Raw genomic sequence first — 14,803 nt, 5'->3', positions numbered from 1 at the left:
TTCATTTTCCCCTCGCCCCCTCCCTCACTCTGCCTTCACTCTTTGTCTGGTGTTCACTGTGACTTTTGACTTTCCTCTCTTTTCCTTTCTTGTGTTTGTCCATCCTGTCCACATCTCAGTCTACGCTGGGATGGGTTCCCTCCTCCGAAAAGGTGACCACTCATATTCACAATAAACTTAAAATGTCTTTGGATATCCGTGCCTGTCTTAATTCTATAATGAATGTATAACCGACACAACAGTTCTCCTCTATCAGGTGTGGTGTGAGACAGCCCTGGGCTGAGTGGATCTTAGTAATTGAGAAGCAGAAACATCCTCTAATGCGATCGTTGTCCTTCACAGGGACCCCCTGAACCAGAGGAGAAGGTGGTGGTTGCCACGGAGACGGAGGCAGCACCGGCAGAGTCGACAGGCCCAACGGTGAATATCCCGTCCACAGAGGCTGTAAAGGCCGAGCCGCCGCACCCTACAGTCACATTTATGTCAGCAGAGCCTGCAGAGGGAGAGCCAGATGACGTACATGTGTCACGAGAAGATATTCCTGGCATCAGTTCAGGAGATGCACCAGCTAGACCTGGTCTTGCAGGCGCTGCACCGCTTTCAGAGCCGCTTCGACAGTGCGCATCTGTGGAGCTCGCAGCGGAAATACAGCCGCCGGCGACTCATTTAGAGTTAGATGAGAGCTTGTCTGCAGTGCTGACCTCAGCAGAAGATAAAATAGATGAGGAGGGAGAGGCGTTTATGGAAAAACATGGAAATTATAGTTGCGGATTCACTGTTGCTGCTGCACCCGTCGGATGTGGTGAAAATGAGGAGAAGCTGCTTTTGACAAACGGCGAACACAATGAAGAGGAAGAGGCAGCCGAGAGTTGTTTGGAGGCCTTGGAGGAGGAATTATTGGGTTTAAATGACACCGGGGAGAGAAAGCACACAGAAGTAGATGGGAGGAGAGTCCAGTTCTCCAATCAGGTGCAGTATTTCGAGGAACACGTGTTCCCCCCCGGGATGGAAAATGGTTTTGAGGAGGCGAACAAAGAGAGGGACAAATGCTCACGAGCCGAGGATGAGAGCCAAAAAAGCTCTCCGGACAACTTGAAACGTTTGCCCTTTGAAAAAGAGAAATACTACCGTGCACAGATGGACAGGTCAGAAGATGGAGTGGAGACAACAGATGGAGAAGAGGAAGCACCGGAGGAGGAGCATGGTGAGCAAGAGCTGAATTTGAAACTTGCCCAATACTGTCTCGCCGAAAAGGTTCCGGAAGATCTGGTGTCAGAGGAAGAAATAGTGCACGCTGAAGAAAAGGGAGAAAAAGAGGATGAGGAACCGAAGGCCATCTCTCACAAAGTGACTCTGACTGAACCCTTTGCCTCCGAGGGCCGGCTCAGCCCTCCACCTCCAGCAGTGACTCGGTCGGAGGTAACCCGGCATCAGCTCGAAGGGGTGGGGGCCCCCCAACCTCGGCCCTGCAACCTCACCGCCCCCCCCTCCCTCCTGCCAACACAATCTGCCACTAATAATCAGGGCAAAACTCGGCCGATAGCATGGACATGCGTCTAATTTCACAGTGTGTTGCGGAGCAGATTGGGGGACCTCTTAATACAATGTGGCGCACACACCTGATTGAAACCTTGGGATTTGCATTACCCAGCATTCACCTCTTCACCGGAACAGGGACTCTTAATGCATGACTGCATGCTCTTTTGGCTTAGTTTATTAGCATGCGGCATTTATTTGTGTTAATTTGATTTTGTGTACGACCGAGTGGAACGTTTCTAAAAGCAGTTCACAGCGGAGCCTTTTCAGAAATCCCAGTTAATTGAATTGGACCACGGATGGTCCTGCTCTGCTCCCCCTGCATGCATTTACTTGTGTGGTTTTCCTTTTTGTCCATCAGGGTTGCGACGTCGTCGAGGTGGGAACCAAAGAGGTGCCCGTAGTCCACACGGAGACAAAAACGATCACCTACGAGTCTGCAGAGGTAGAGAAGAGCACAATACCTCCATTTTACCTCCTGCACCATTTTGAAAAACATGACGGAAGAAAGAACTCCGCCATAAAAAACAAAGCTGTAATTTCTGTTATGTACACACCTCACATTCAGAGTTTATTAGCATTTGCTCAGAGTTGCGTGTCTGTGTCCGCCTAATGAGTGGAATGAAATATTAACGCTCTGTTTGGCTCTGTGCTAACTCCCTCAGGCTAAATGCCCCACTGTCTTCGTATGCAGAGTGGGATTTTAGATCTTTCTGGTGAAAACTGCTGCAGCCGTAAAGCACTGTAGTAAGAGCAGTGGTAGCGATTAGCTGGTGAAGACAATGCAGCTTTTAACAGTCCCATAGAAGGCTATTCGACTGTGTTGGCTTGGGACAAAAAATCACTTAATGCAGCTTCAACACAAATTTCTGTTGCATTCATATTTAATAGGAACCATTAAAGCTTTTGCTTTATCCAGAGTAGGAATGTGAAATGTAGTGTTTTGCTCGTCACAGGTGGAGACTAATGGCGACGTGGACCCTGGGGTGTTGCTGAGTGCTCAGACAATCACCTCGGAAACCACCAGCACCACGACAACCACACACATCACAAAGGTCAGGGTTCATCTATGGTCCTTTTGGGTTCATGACACTTCTCTACGCGGGCCGATGCACGTCTGCGCCAGCCGCTCTCTGCTGCCGAACCGAAACGCGCGTAATGTGGGGTCTGCAAGTTCATGAACAGCTGTTTTGTCCCAAAAATCCAAATCATAATAAAATGTTCAAGTCCCACTGAATTTTATTTTTACAATTCCATTCGAGGAACTGAGTAGATAGCATGTGAATGTATATGCCGTGTGTTGTTATTTGTGCCTTGAAGTTTAAGTGGTCTTTCTGCTCTCTGTTGGTCAGACGGTGAAAGGAGGAATATCAGAGACAAGAATTGAGAAAAGGATTGTCATTACAGGGGACACAGACATCGACCACGATCAGGTCTCTCTCGAGTTTTCACACTGATTCTAATTCATTCTCCTCTTACCTCGTTATTTTACTTTGCTTGTTAAGTCAATAAATGGATTTGAGCATTGACCATGAACAAGTGCTGGTGTCCTCAGGACCTCGTCTTGTACTTTTCGAGCATGTGACGTAGACGGGATAAGCATGTGATATTTTGCACAAAACATTAACTCATGACTTTTAACAATTACTGAAAGTGTGACACATGTAACTAAAAGTGGCTTCCCTGTTGGCTCATCTTGACTCACAATGAAACATCCCTGCTCCCTCCCTTCCTCTCTGCCTTCCCCGTTTTCTGTCTCCCCCCCCTGGTGACCCCTTCTGGCACTGCACTCCTGTATGTAGGCTCTGGCTCAGGCCATAAAGGAGGCTAAAGAACAGCATCCTGACATGTCAGTGACCAAAGTAGTGGTACATAAAGAGACAGAGATCACGCCAGAGGAGGGGGAGGACTGACGCAGGTAAGACAACAAAGGTCCCAGTCCTGGTCCCGTCCCTGTCCCGTTTCAGTCAGTCTGGTTTTGATGTGGTCGGACTGGTTGTTGTGTTTGTTTTTTTTAAGCTGGTCTCCATTGTCGCACGCAGCTTTTCCCGTCGGCAATTCTTCTCACGTGCACGGACAGCCCTGCTTCTGTAGCACTTACAGCTAATGCATCATGCTGTTGTGTTTGTACGCACGCGCACACACAAAGCGCTTTAAAGCGATGCTCCCGATGCTCTCATGCAAGCTCTTGTAATAATGTGAATGCAACACCTCCCCCTGCTGGAAAGAAACACGGTCCTATTGTTAATGAGAGAGTGTACTGTGTACTGAACATGTGACGCAGTGTCTCTCTCTGTGTCGGTCTCCCTTCCTCTTTGTAAAGAAAATTGGTTGTTGCAGCTGAGGGAAAACGTTAAATCTGAGACGGTTCTAGTGACCCCCCCCCCCCCCCCCCGCGGCGTGCATTGTGCTGTACAAACACGTATACATCGTTATGTTGACAAAGCGCAGCGGCAGCGACGAGCGATTAAATACCGGCCAAACCGGCTTGTGCTTGGAATCCGATCCTGAGTCAACAGATCTACTTTAGTTTTCTACTCGGCCTTTACCAGACAAAGCATTTACTGTTAACCATAGCGGTTTTAAATGTACTTTTTACTCTGCAATTAAATGATCAGCATAATTGATTCAATAAAACATCAACGAATAGTTGCACCTCACCGCCGCCTACGTGGAGTCGTTTCACGGAGCGATGTTGAGTCATCGGGGGAATCCTGACCTTTTCAAGACGTGTCTCGGAAACGCGTTCTTCTAAAACAATGTGTGACATGCGGCTTCTTCAGTTGCACTCTTACCGTGTGTGTGTGTGTGTGTGTGTGTGTGTGTGTGTGTGTGTGTGTGTGTGTGTGTGTGTGTGTGTGTGTGTGTGTGTGTGTGTGTGTGTGTGTGTGTGTGTGTGTGTGTGTGTGTGTGTGTGTGTGTGTGGACGGTGGGGGGGGGAAATAGTTTCAACAGTCCTTTTGGTGGTGTGATTGCAACCTTCACATATGCAGCCATTTGTGTTGCTGGCAGCGTGTGGGGGGAGGGGGGCGGTTGTGTAGGGGAACCTCGCTTTGCACCGCACGGCCGGAGCACGTCGCAACCTCGCCGCCTGCTTTCTCTCCACGGTTCTTAATCTGGAGAACCTGAAGCGGTCCGGTTTTATTCACAAGCTCTTGGCTGAACTGATCCCAAGGCGCACAGGTTTGGGACGAGGAGCGTGCGTGTGTGAGCATGCGTGACTCACCAGATGAGAATGCTTGGCTTTGTGTCTACGGAACTTGCCCCCAGTCCTTTTGTGTCTGCGTGTGTGTGTGTGTGTGTGGTTCTAACACACCGATATTAACACACAAGAGTATTCTGAATAGCAAAATTAACTGGATACTAAAGGTTTCTTCTGGTGTTTCTTTCCACTGTAAATACACACAGCGCGTTTTGGCCAAACAGGAAAATGTGTAGAAGTCGTGTGTCAAAAACAGTTGGAGTCCAACAAACGCACGCAGGGCAATGTCCCGCACACCTCGCTTTATCCACCACACGTCCACCCACGCTGCCGGGATCAGGCTCACGTTAGATTCAGCTCATTAGATAATGTTCAATGTTTTTCAATATTAGGCCACAAATGTTGTCCTGTAGATTCTAACCCCTTTTAATGACTCATATTTAATGAATTAATCTTAATGTCTGTGTGCTTTTGAATTTAACACATTAGCTACAAGCCAGAATGTAGCCAAGGAGCCTGTGTGTATCTATGTGGTGGTGTGCTTTTCTGTGTAACTGTAGGACCCCAGTGAATCTATTTATGGTGTTAAAACTACATCAATCCTTTGAGTGGGCTCATATCCAGTGTCTCTCGGGGTTCTCTGTGGTGCTGAAGGGTCACATGTGATTGAATAAGCCCCATGTGGTCATTTATGTACTAACTGCTGCCCTTTTTCTTTTCTTTTTTTCTTCTTCCCTCCCCTGTTCTTTCAGGATTGAAAAACCTTGAGGGCGCTTTTCTCATCAACCGCCCACAATCCAACATCCAGAACTCCACATTTTACCCCGGGACTCCCAGACGACTGGAACGGCTCCCGCTCTCCTAATGCTGCCGCCAGTCAACTCTCACCTGCAAATTAAATAAAAGCACCTTGCATGGGAAGGACGCAATGTTGCATTATAATACAAATTGAAAGATTATACTGAAAAAAAGTTATGTTTTTTTTGTTTTTTTAATTTAGTTTTTAAAGTGGTTATCGACCCGCACGCCGAATCTCTGCGTGCGCAGCAAGCAAACCCCCCCCCGTCCCCCCCGCTCCCCCCGTTTGCTGACACACTGCCTTACGACTCTTAATGCATTTCTATGATTGCCGAGAACACATGGCAACGTTTTTATTTATGAATTGAAGCCATCACTCCAGAACACGTGTCCACAGCATCCGCTGGTTTAACCTGTCACCCCGCTCTGCGCACATCGGCGCTAATCGTCTCTCACACCTGATGTTTTTAGTCACGTCTACTTGAATTGCATTTCTCCTCTTTTTTTTTTTTTTTTTTAAAGACTATTTTTAGCGGGTTTTTATCGTGTGTTTCTTCGGTCGGCGATTTGATTCCACCACGGTGTGTTTTTAAGGAATGGCGGTTTTTAGTTTTGTGTTTTTCGGTTTGAATGTCCCTCCGGGGGCTCTGAATGTTCTCTCCCCAATGGACGGTCGAGTCCCGAGTTCCATCCAGGGCTCGGGACGCCGAGCTCTGCTCAGATGAGATGCGAAGCCAAGAGAGATCTGTAAAACCCCCCACACTCCCCGTACCCCTCCACCCTGAACATGTCAACTATATGCCTCCATCATCTGTTCAACAGAATAACCGAGTATTGTTCGTGTACCAGCCATGTTTTCCTCAAAAAAGGTGAAATAAAAGTGGCAAATGCATTTGTTTCAATCTTCCTTTTTTCCCCCTCAAATATGTTGACCACAGGACTGAAACTCACCATTTATTGAGCGTCAATGTCTTTTAGCACTGATATTAGATCAGTGTTAAATACTTGCTTTTCAAAGTTAGTTTCCTTTTAAATAAGGCACTGGTTATTTGATGGGTATCACAATACCCCAGAAATGGTTTGACCCTTAAATATTAATTTCTAATTTTGGATTTTTTTAATTTTATTTGCCAAATTAAAACATAAACTAGAATATATGGGCTCAGGAACAGGCCTAGTTAAAGGAGCCATTGCAGATTTCATATCCCTGGGCACTAAAAAATCCTGATGGACAACGTGTTGTTATTCAAATCTTCAAGCTTAAACCAGAATTACAAACGAATACACAGATGGAAGGTGGTTGGATCTGTAAATTATAGTCGATTTATTATTAATCAAACTAAATGTTTGAAACACTTAAAGAAGCGCCCGCGTGGTAATTAAGACAGGATTTTTAGAGCCAAGTGTAATTATGCTGAACGCACGCAAGCGTTTAAAGCTCCGCCCGCTGTGAACGTGCGTGTGAGCCAAAGAGAAACAAAAGAAGGGAGCTCTCACTCTGACTCTGCTGCGAATTGAGAGGACAAGTTGATCAATTTGTCAAATGTTTTTTCCACGAATAATCTGTTTTATTGACTGAACAATATTTAACTAATGGCAATGAATAAGATGTACTGCAACTGTAATATCTAGGTATTAGATAATGGAGAGGTCCCTAAACTGTTAATACATGTTAATCAAAGGCTACAGGTTCAATGACTTTTTTTATTTGTGCAATAAATGTCTTGTTCGTTCTTTTTATTTTTATTTATTATTTTTATTTCCCAAGTATGTGTACAAAAAATAAATACCCCAAAACAATAGAATGGCTAATACAAATGGCAAAGCTGTATAATAAAGGTAAACACATATATAACTAGTGTAGCTGGAAAATATATGTCTAAATAGATATATTTAAAAAGGAAAAGCACACAATGTCTGTATATAATTCAAATGGTTTCTGTAAAGAGCAAAAATACATAATGTAAAGGAAATTGTTGTAGTAGTAGTATAACAAAAGAAGTAAAACAAAGCAATATAAAAATATCAATAATGTGCAAACCAAATGCACACAATGCCCCAAAAAATAAACTGGTCAAAGGGTCATATATGGGAAATGGCAAATAGTTCTGTATTTATAATAGCAAACCTTATTATATGTAAGTGTATACCGTTCACTCCAAATTATTATGTCCATTGTATTGCACATTAAGTACCACTTTAGCACATTATCAAATAGCAGAACCAGGTGTATTTCCAGGTGAAAGTTAATATTGTGATGTTACTTTGGCGCACAACAACAAACATTAAAACTAAGAGCCTTGGAATAGTAGCCTCCAGAGATAATAAATTTCCTTCCCCTTAAATGACTGCCATTAGGACACGTCTTGTATTCTCCACTATAGAGGGCACTTTATCATGTTTTCCCTTTTGGAATGGCACCCCAAAGAGCACTTTGTCTTGCTTGATCTACCATGGGATCTTCTTTTTTTAAATAAACCGCATTTGTTTTGTACAGATTGGACACACGCCGTGAACATTCTAATTTTCTCGATTCAAAAACATGTTTTGTTTTATGTAGCGCAACGCCGCAGAAAGCGTGAGTCCTCCTCTCGCCGCGGAGACGATCTCCGCTGCAGTACCCTCTCCGGTGCCGTAGGGGGCGGCAGAGCAGCGCGTCGCTTCCTGTGAAGACCGATAGTCACAACAAGAGGAGGAAGAGGAAAAAACGACAGCTCCGGACCGTCGTCGACTGCCTTGCGTGACAACACAAGGATCGCGTTCCGGGCTTTCAGGTATTAACATTTCGTACTCCCCGAGCGAAGCGTAGCGGGAAAGCACGCGTCGTGTTTTTGGACTCAGCCGTTAGTTGGCTCGCGCGCGTAGCCGCGTGTTTTCCTGCCGGCTCGTGAACTGCTTTTTTTTTTTTTCTCTCTCTTTTTTTTTTTTTTTTTTTTTTTTTAAAGGCACCAGGAACATGCCAATGGAGGCTCGCGGACCAAGATGGCTGGGCGCAGTGAAATGTGAAATATTCCTGCTGAGGTTATCCTTTTCCTGCACGCCCCGCGCGACTGTCACGCGAACTCTACGGCCGAAACGAGTGGCTTAAGTTAAGCGGAGTCCGTCTGTTTGTTTCTGTTTGCGTTTAGGTCATTTTACAGGCGCTGCTGCGGCGTTTACTGCTGCCAGGCCTTCGTGTGTGGGGCTTTTCTTTTTTTTTTTTTTTCCTTTTTTTTTTTTTTAAACAAGCATTTCTGCATGATCGATTCACCTACTTCTGTTTAATCTCTGCAATTCTATCGGTCGTCCGTCAACAGAAGCGATGCAAACGTTAGTTTGCAAGTTACTGCGATAATCCCGTGTGAATGTTTTGCTCCTGAATGCACCCTTTTTGTATTCTCGCAAGAAGCATGCAAGTGCAGACCCCCTCAGCTCGTGCAGGTTACGTGCGTGCCCTACTTCTCGTGCAAAGCTAAAATATTTGTGTTTATTTCCCCTGCAGGTAGCTCCGATTTCACCTGCAGCATGTCTGACTTACTGAGATATATTGACTATGATCACAAAGCCACCTTTCTGAAGATGCTCAACCAGCAGAGGATGGAAGGCGAGCACTGTGACGTGGTGGTGGTGGTGGAGAACATCGAGTTCAGGGCTCACCGCTGCGTCTTGGCGGCCTGCAGCAACTACTTCAAAAAGCTCTTTAAGAAACAGAGCGAAGAGGACAACTCCATCGTGGAGCTGGACTTCATCCGCTCGGACATCTTCGAGGAGGTGCTCAACTACATGTACACAGCCAGGCTCGCCGTGAGGAAGAAGGACATCAACATGATGATGTCGTCCGGCCAGATCCTGGGCATCAACTTCTTGGATAACCTGTGCACCCAGAAACGGGAGCTGACCAACATGAAGACGCGGGAGAACCAGGCTCCGGGTGACCACGGGCTGCGAGCTCAGGACGCCATCCTGAAGGAGCTGGCCATGGAGGAGGTGCGGAAGAACAGCTTCTACGACCAGGGGATGGAGGGGATGGGGCCCGGCGGTTCTCACGTGTCTCAGCCGCACAACTACAACACCAACATGGGCAAGGACCCCCACAGCCACGGCTGGGGCTCCTCGTCCACTAGCGACATGAAGCTGGAGTACCTGCTGTACGGCCACCGCGACCACGGCTCCTGCCAGGGCGCCGGCGCCAAAACCCTGGATCACAACGCCAAAAAGGAGCGCCTGCTCACCGCCAACCGGCCCTACGCCTGCGAGCACTGCCCCAAAGCCTTCACCACCGCCGCCCACCTCAAGGAGCACCTAAAGATCCACTCCGGCTTCAAGCCCCACCGCTGCGTGGTGTGCGGCAAGGCCTTCATCCGGGGGCCCGACCTGAAGCGGCACGAGCGGGTCCACAGCAACGAGCGGCCATTCGGGTGCCAGATATGCGAAAAGGCCTTCAAGCACAAGTCCCACCTGAAGGACCACGAGCGGCAGCACCGGGGCGAGCGGCCGTTCAACTGCGGCTCCTGCGAAAAGGCCTTCATCAAGGCGTCGGACCTGAAGCGCCACTGGAACACCATGCACAGCGGCAACCCCCGCAGACAGATGTCCCTGTCCCCCGCCGCCTCCCAGCACGGCCAGGCGGAGGCCGCCGACCAGAGAGACTGGAAATTGGAGACCGGGCCACATTCGCATAACTCGGGGGACTGCTGAGCGCCGGCGGACGCGCCGGGTCTCGGGCGCGCTGGTGGTCCGCATACATCCACAGCATTCATTTAAAACAAAACACAATTTAAAAAATGTTTAAAAAAGTATCCGCACACATACTGACACAACCACGAGCCTGTGACGGGCCGCCGGCCCGACGTCACACGGACGATGATCGGAGTGAGTAACGAGAGACCTTAGCATGTTCATGAGACTGTGGGGCTGTATTATTATTATTATTGTTATTATTATTCAGAAGAGTTATGTCAAAAGCCGCGTTTTTCTTTCCACCTGTAAAATCATGTAAATGTTTAGTCCACTCTACGTATATTTTTCACAAAGCGTCGTTGCCGTGTAGACTGGGGGGTTCTCATAACATTAATTCTTTTACTTTTTATGGGATATGTAACATTTAAATGTTTGTTTAACCTTTACTGGATTTTTATGGAGCTAAAAGAGAGAAACCGAACGGTCGTAGGGAGGGGGGGAGGGAGGGAGAAGGGGGGGGGGGGGGATCTTTCTGCATAACATTTGTTGCATTGAGTATATTCATGTGGATGTTTTTAATGGACGTGTTTAGTTGTATTGATTGATATTACACTGTAAGAGTAAGTCACCATTTTGCATTTGATGCAGATGATACCAAAGTCTTGGGCATTTGACGGATTGTCTTCGCGGACTCTCCCGCCCAAGCAACCGGCTAACTAGATTTACTGTTATACAGTATAACTGTCATCCAGCTATCAACAGTTAATGATAGATGTCTGTATATACTGTAGCGTAGTTCGTTGCACAATTAGAGTACACAGTAATGAAATATGCACATATAACATTGTCCTACTCCTACACTTTGACAATAAACACCATTTGCTGTGTTTTATTGTCTTTGCAAAAATTTGGTTTTTGTTGATGAGATTATTTAGGCTCTTGTTTTGACGGGGGGGGGGGGGGTTTATGTGCCACACCCAAAACCACTCAAACACCTGAAGACTGGGTCATGTGAAAGATTATTCTGTCACGTCGCAGCGGTCAAAGTCCGCTGACGGTGCAGTCTGTGTCTTGTGGGGGGGTCACAGGTCAGAGATATCGCTCCTCTGCAGTTGCCACATTGGTGAAATTGGTGGGTTTGTTGTGGTTGTAGCGGAAAGCTTTGTGGACCCCGTGTTCCCTTTGAGGACGTCTATCTGTGGCGAGCGGGTAAAAGCGAAACTAAAAGTTCCAACTTTTCTGGGGTTTTCTTTTTTACAAACCAGGAGTGCAGCAGAGCCCTTCGAAAAATGAAATGGGAAGACGTGTCGTTTGCTTAGATAACAGCAAACATGTAGCTTTTAATGGCCACTGCTGCTGTTTTTGATTATTTTCCTTATTGATTCTCCTGCCGATCGCGTCCTCGATTAATCGTTTTGGTCCATAAAATGTCCACCTGGGTTCATCAGATCCTACGGTGAGATCTTCAAAGGTTTGGTTGCGTCCGACCTTCTGTAAATAATATATTTCGGTTACAGTGATGTGACGGACGAGCAGCAGAGAAACCGACACAATTTGTTCGCCTCAAACGCTCTTGTACGACTATTAAAGCGGTTGCTATTAAATCTTTTAACTGACCACGTGTTTCTTTTCTTTTAGTCACGTGAAAGTACACTGGAGATCTTTTTACCCTGTTTGCCTCTGACAAAAAAAAAACTAACCTCCCAGTGACCAGTGTTGTTTTTTTGGGGGGGGGGGGCGGTGAAAGCACTCAGCACACCACAAAACAAGTCCAAATGCGTCAGCAAAAAAGAAACCATCTCTCTCATACTCTGCCTGCGACACTAGATGGTGCCCTGTTCATAGAGATTGACCCGTCCCTGCCCAATCTGACCTGCTCGTGCTGACCGCCACCCCCCCCCCCCCTCCCAAACAAACCATAGGACAGAAGAGTTTGTGGGGGGGCGAGTTCATCATAGGAAGCCGCTGCAGAAACATCTGCTGCTTTGTGAAATGTATGCTCTCTCACACCTCGGTGTTTTCCATATATTTCCATCTGGTGCACCATCAGGGGGGGGGTCACAGTCTCTGCTCAGTGTGCACAGAGCAATGCCTATTTATGGGAGTTTGACCACACGGTTGCGGGTGGGAGGGGCCTCGCCGGTCACCGGCGGGATTTATTCTCAGCTGTCAATGGAGAAAGTCTTCGACCATCTGTCATTTGGTGGAAAACTGACGTCAGCGTCTGAAGGAAAGGGCGGGACTTACCTCTCTGATGTCACTAGATGCCCTGATTACATTACATTACATTACAGGTCATTTAGCAGTCGCTTTTATCCAAAGCGACTTACATTACACTTTAAACCCATGGCTTTTTCACATTTTTGCCTGGGGAGCAATTAGGGGTTAGGTGTCTTGCTCAGGGACACTTCGACATGGAACATGGGGCAGCCTGGAATCTAGAATCTGATCTGTTTTGTGTGTGTGTGTGTGTGTGTGTGTGTGTGAGAGAGAGTGTGAGAGAGAGAGAAAAATAAGAATCAAAGCCAATAAATGATGCAGAATATGGTTTTGCATTTCGTTGTTGGACTGATGGGTCCTGAGTGTGTGTCCCATTGTGTCCTTACTGCCTCTGTGTGTATTTGTAGAGGTCTGACCTGCAATGTGTGTATGATTTACTGTTAGTCGGTGTGTGTGTGTGTGTGTGTGCGTGCCAAGGGATTTAGGTGATCTGGGCTTATTGTGTTTGTATGTATGAGCCTGTGCCTAAGTGCATTTATGTGTGTGCACGCATGTGCAAGTGTGTATGCATGTGTAATGACTCGGGAGGGGGTTGGTGGAGAGCGCGTGAGTGCGTTCACGCATGTGTATGTGCTCACATTGCATAGTTTTGATGTGTTGGTGTGCGCTGCATCATCTGTAATGAGTTCTGCGTGTGCACACGCACGGCCATGTGTGAGTGACAGGCAGCGAGCCAGTGTGCATTCATGCATGTGCCTCTGCGTGTGCTCATCCGTGCTTGTGCGTGAGGATTGTGCATCAGTAGGAGGTTGTGTGTGTGTGTGTGTGTGTGTCTGTATGTGTGTGTATGTCAGCCTGTATTTGTTTTTATGTATGCATGAGCTTGCATGCGTGTGTGTGCATGCAAATGCACACATCACCACTATTTAGGGAATTTACGTGTCAGCAGGCTGAATTTTATAATGCAGGTACTCCCATGAATGAATATGTGTGTGTGTGTGTGTGTGTGTGTGTGTGTGTGTGTGTGTGTGCGGTATACATTAGCATTGTGGGGGCTGTGCATTCAGATTCATGTCTGCATAACTTTATGTGGCTTTCTGTGTGTGTTTTATTCTCCCTTCAGCTTTGGTGTGTGTGTGTGGGCGCGAGTGCACGTGTGCGCGGGGTTGTGTTTGCCTGTGTGTATTTGTGTGCAGTGAACACCCGGTTTCCATTACCCCGGCCGGCGTGGTTCCCTCAGGCGCACCACAAACCTCCCGTCTCCACGCTGGCTCCACCCAGCGCTGCCACAGGCGTCCCAGAAAAGAACAGCGTCTAATTAAAAAAAAAAGACTTTAATTACATTCATCTCATCTCTCACACACAGACACACACAGTGGGAGATTAAAACAACTGTATACAAACAATTCCATGTGATAAATGGACTTGAAAGGAAAAGCCAGCAGCTTTTAATCAGAGCTGCTGACATTCATGAGCATTACAGCCTCCTGTGATGTCGTCTTCCACTCGAGCGCCATCTGGATTATCTGCAGTTTTTAAGGACTTTTTCGGTCCCTTGGCGTCTTTTCGTGGGACGTTTTATACCTTTTGATCTGAAGAACCCCAAAATCCATGAATCCCCCTTCCAGCTGTGCATCTCCAGTCACTGTACAAACACACTGGGGTCATCACACTGATTTACAGGGCAGCGCTTGCAGTGTGACATTCGCCCATCTTCAGAGCGAATGTCCCGATAAGGAAGATCCGTGAGGAATGTCACCGGGGGGGGGGGCGCGTGGGGGGTTCACTCATCACCGTTGGACACAGGAGCTCCTATCTGACCAGCGTCTTCCTTTCCCATGACACCACATAGAAGCAGGTATATTAAACGTGACCCGGTGTGTCCCCAGACAAGGCGCGTCTTTGTTGACCGGGCGTGGCGTTGACCTGCCCAGTCAGACCGGGGAAGGGGAGGGGGGGGGGGGGGCGCTGCTTATCGGCCAGCCATCTCTGCAGGGCCGGGTCAGGCCACGATCGGCCCGCAGGAGTCATTGTTCACGGGGAGGACCAGATGCTCCAGCTGAGAGATTACCATCGCATCACTCCTCAGCGGGGAGTCCCGGCCTCCTTACCTTCTCCCTACTGCCCCCCCCCCCACCCCCACCCGCTTTTATGCATTTGGTACTCCACTCCTCTTATCTCCATCTGCCCTTTTCCTCATCTCTCCTTCCTTCTCCCCTGCTGTCCTCCCTTGTTTTCTCCTACCATCCCTCAGCCCTTGTTTCCTTACTCCACTCCTTCCTCTGTCCTTCTCTGTTGTTTCCTCGTCCTCATCTCTCAACGTTCCTTTCTTTTCTTTCTCCCCCCACTCTGCTCTTCTCTCATTTACGTCTTTCCTGTTTCTTTCCT

General features: G+C 47.5%; 2 protein-coding genes across 51 annotated transcripts in view; both read left to right on the top strand.

Annotated features, from left to right (window-relative positions):
• Positions 1 to 6,428, top strand: part of epb41l3b (erythrocyte membrane protein band 4.1-like 3b) — a 37,098-nt gene extending 30,670 nt beyond the window's left edge. For 32 of the 50 annotated variants that reach the window (XM_078099369.1, XM_078099348.1, XM_078099362.1 and 29 more), the window contains 7 exons: positions 120 to 152; positions 343 to 420; positions 1,898 to 1,981; positions 2,493 to 2,591; positions 2,889 to 2,969; positions 3,339 to 3,454; positions 5,491 to 6,428. In XM_078099369.1, coding sequence (XP_077955495.1) covers positions 120 to 152; positions 343 to 420; positions 1,898 to 1,981; positions 2,493 to 2,591; positions 2,889 to 2,969; positions 3,339 to 3,449 — 486 coding nt within the window. In that variant the 3' untranslated portion in view covers positions 3,450 to 3,454; positions 5,491 to 6,428. The remainder of the gene's footprint in view (positions 1 to 119; positions 153 to 342; positions 421 to 1,897; positions 1,982 to 2,492; positions 2,592 to 2,888; positions 2,970 to 3,338; positions 3,455 to 5,490) is intronic. The other 18 variants (XM_078099370.1, XM_078099364.1, XM_078099361.1 and 15 more) reach the window with 3 other exon arrangements.
• A 1,677-nt stretch (positions 6,429 to 8,105) lies between these two features.
• Positions 8,106 to 11,812, top strand: LOC120816199 (zinc finger and BTB domain-containing protein 14-like). The gene is made up of 2 exons (XM_040171660.2): positions 8,106 to 8,310; positions 9,018 to 11,812. The coding sequence occupies exon 2, from the start codon at positions 9,041 to 9,043 to the stop codon at positions 10,211 to 10,213; it is 1,173 nt and encodes a 390-aa protein (XP_040027594.2). The 5' UTR covers positions 8,106 to 8,310; positions 9,018 to 9,040; the 3' UTR covers positions 10,214 to 11,812.
• The last annotated feature ends 2,991 nt before the right edge of the window (positions 11,813 to 14,803 follow it).

Source organism: Gasterosteus aculeatus, chromosome 3 (assembly GCF_964276395.1).
Source record: "Gasterosteus aculeatus chromosome 3, fGasAcu3.hap1.1, whole genome shotgun sequence".
Lineage (NCBI taxonomy): Eukaryota > Metazoa > Chordata > Actinopteri > Perciformes > Gasterosteidae > Gasterosteus > Gasterosteus aculeatus.
The sequence above is the reverse complement of the archived record's forward strand: the minus strand, read 5'-3'. Positions and strand labels throughout refer to the sequence as shown.

Excerpts from the sequence above, each read along its gene's own strand:
- LOC120816199 (XM_040171660.2), top strand. The coding sequence starts at position 9,041 with ATGTCTGACTTACTGAGATATATTGACTATGATCACAAAGCCACCTTT.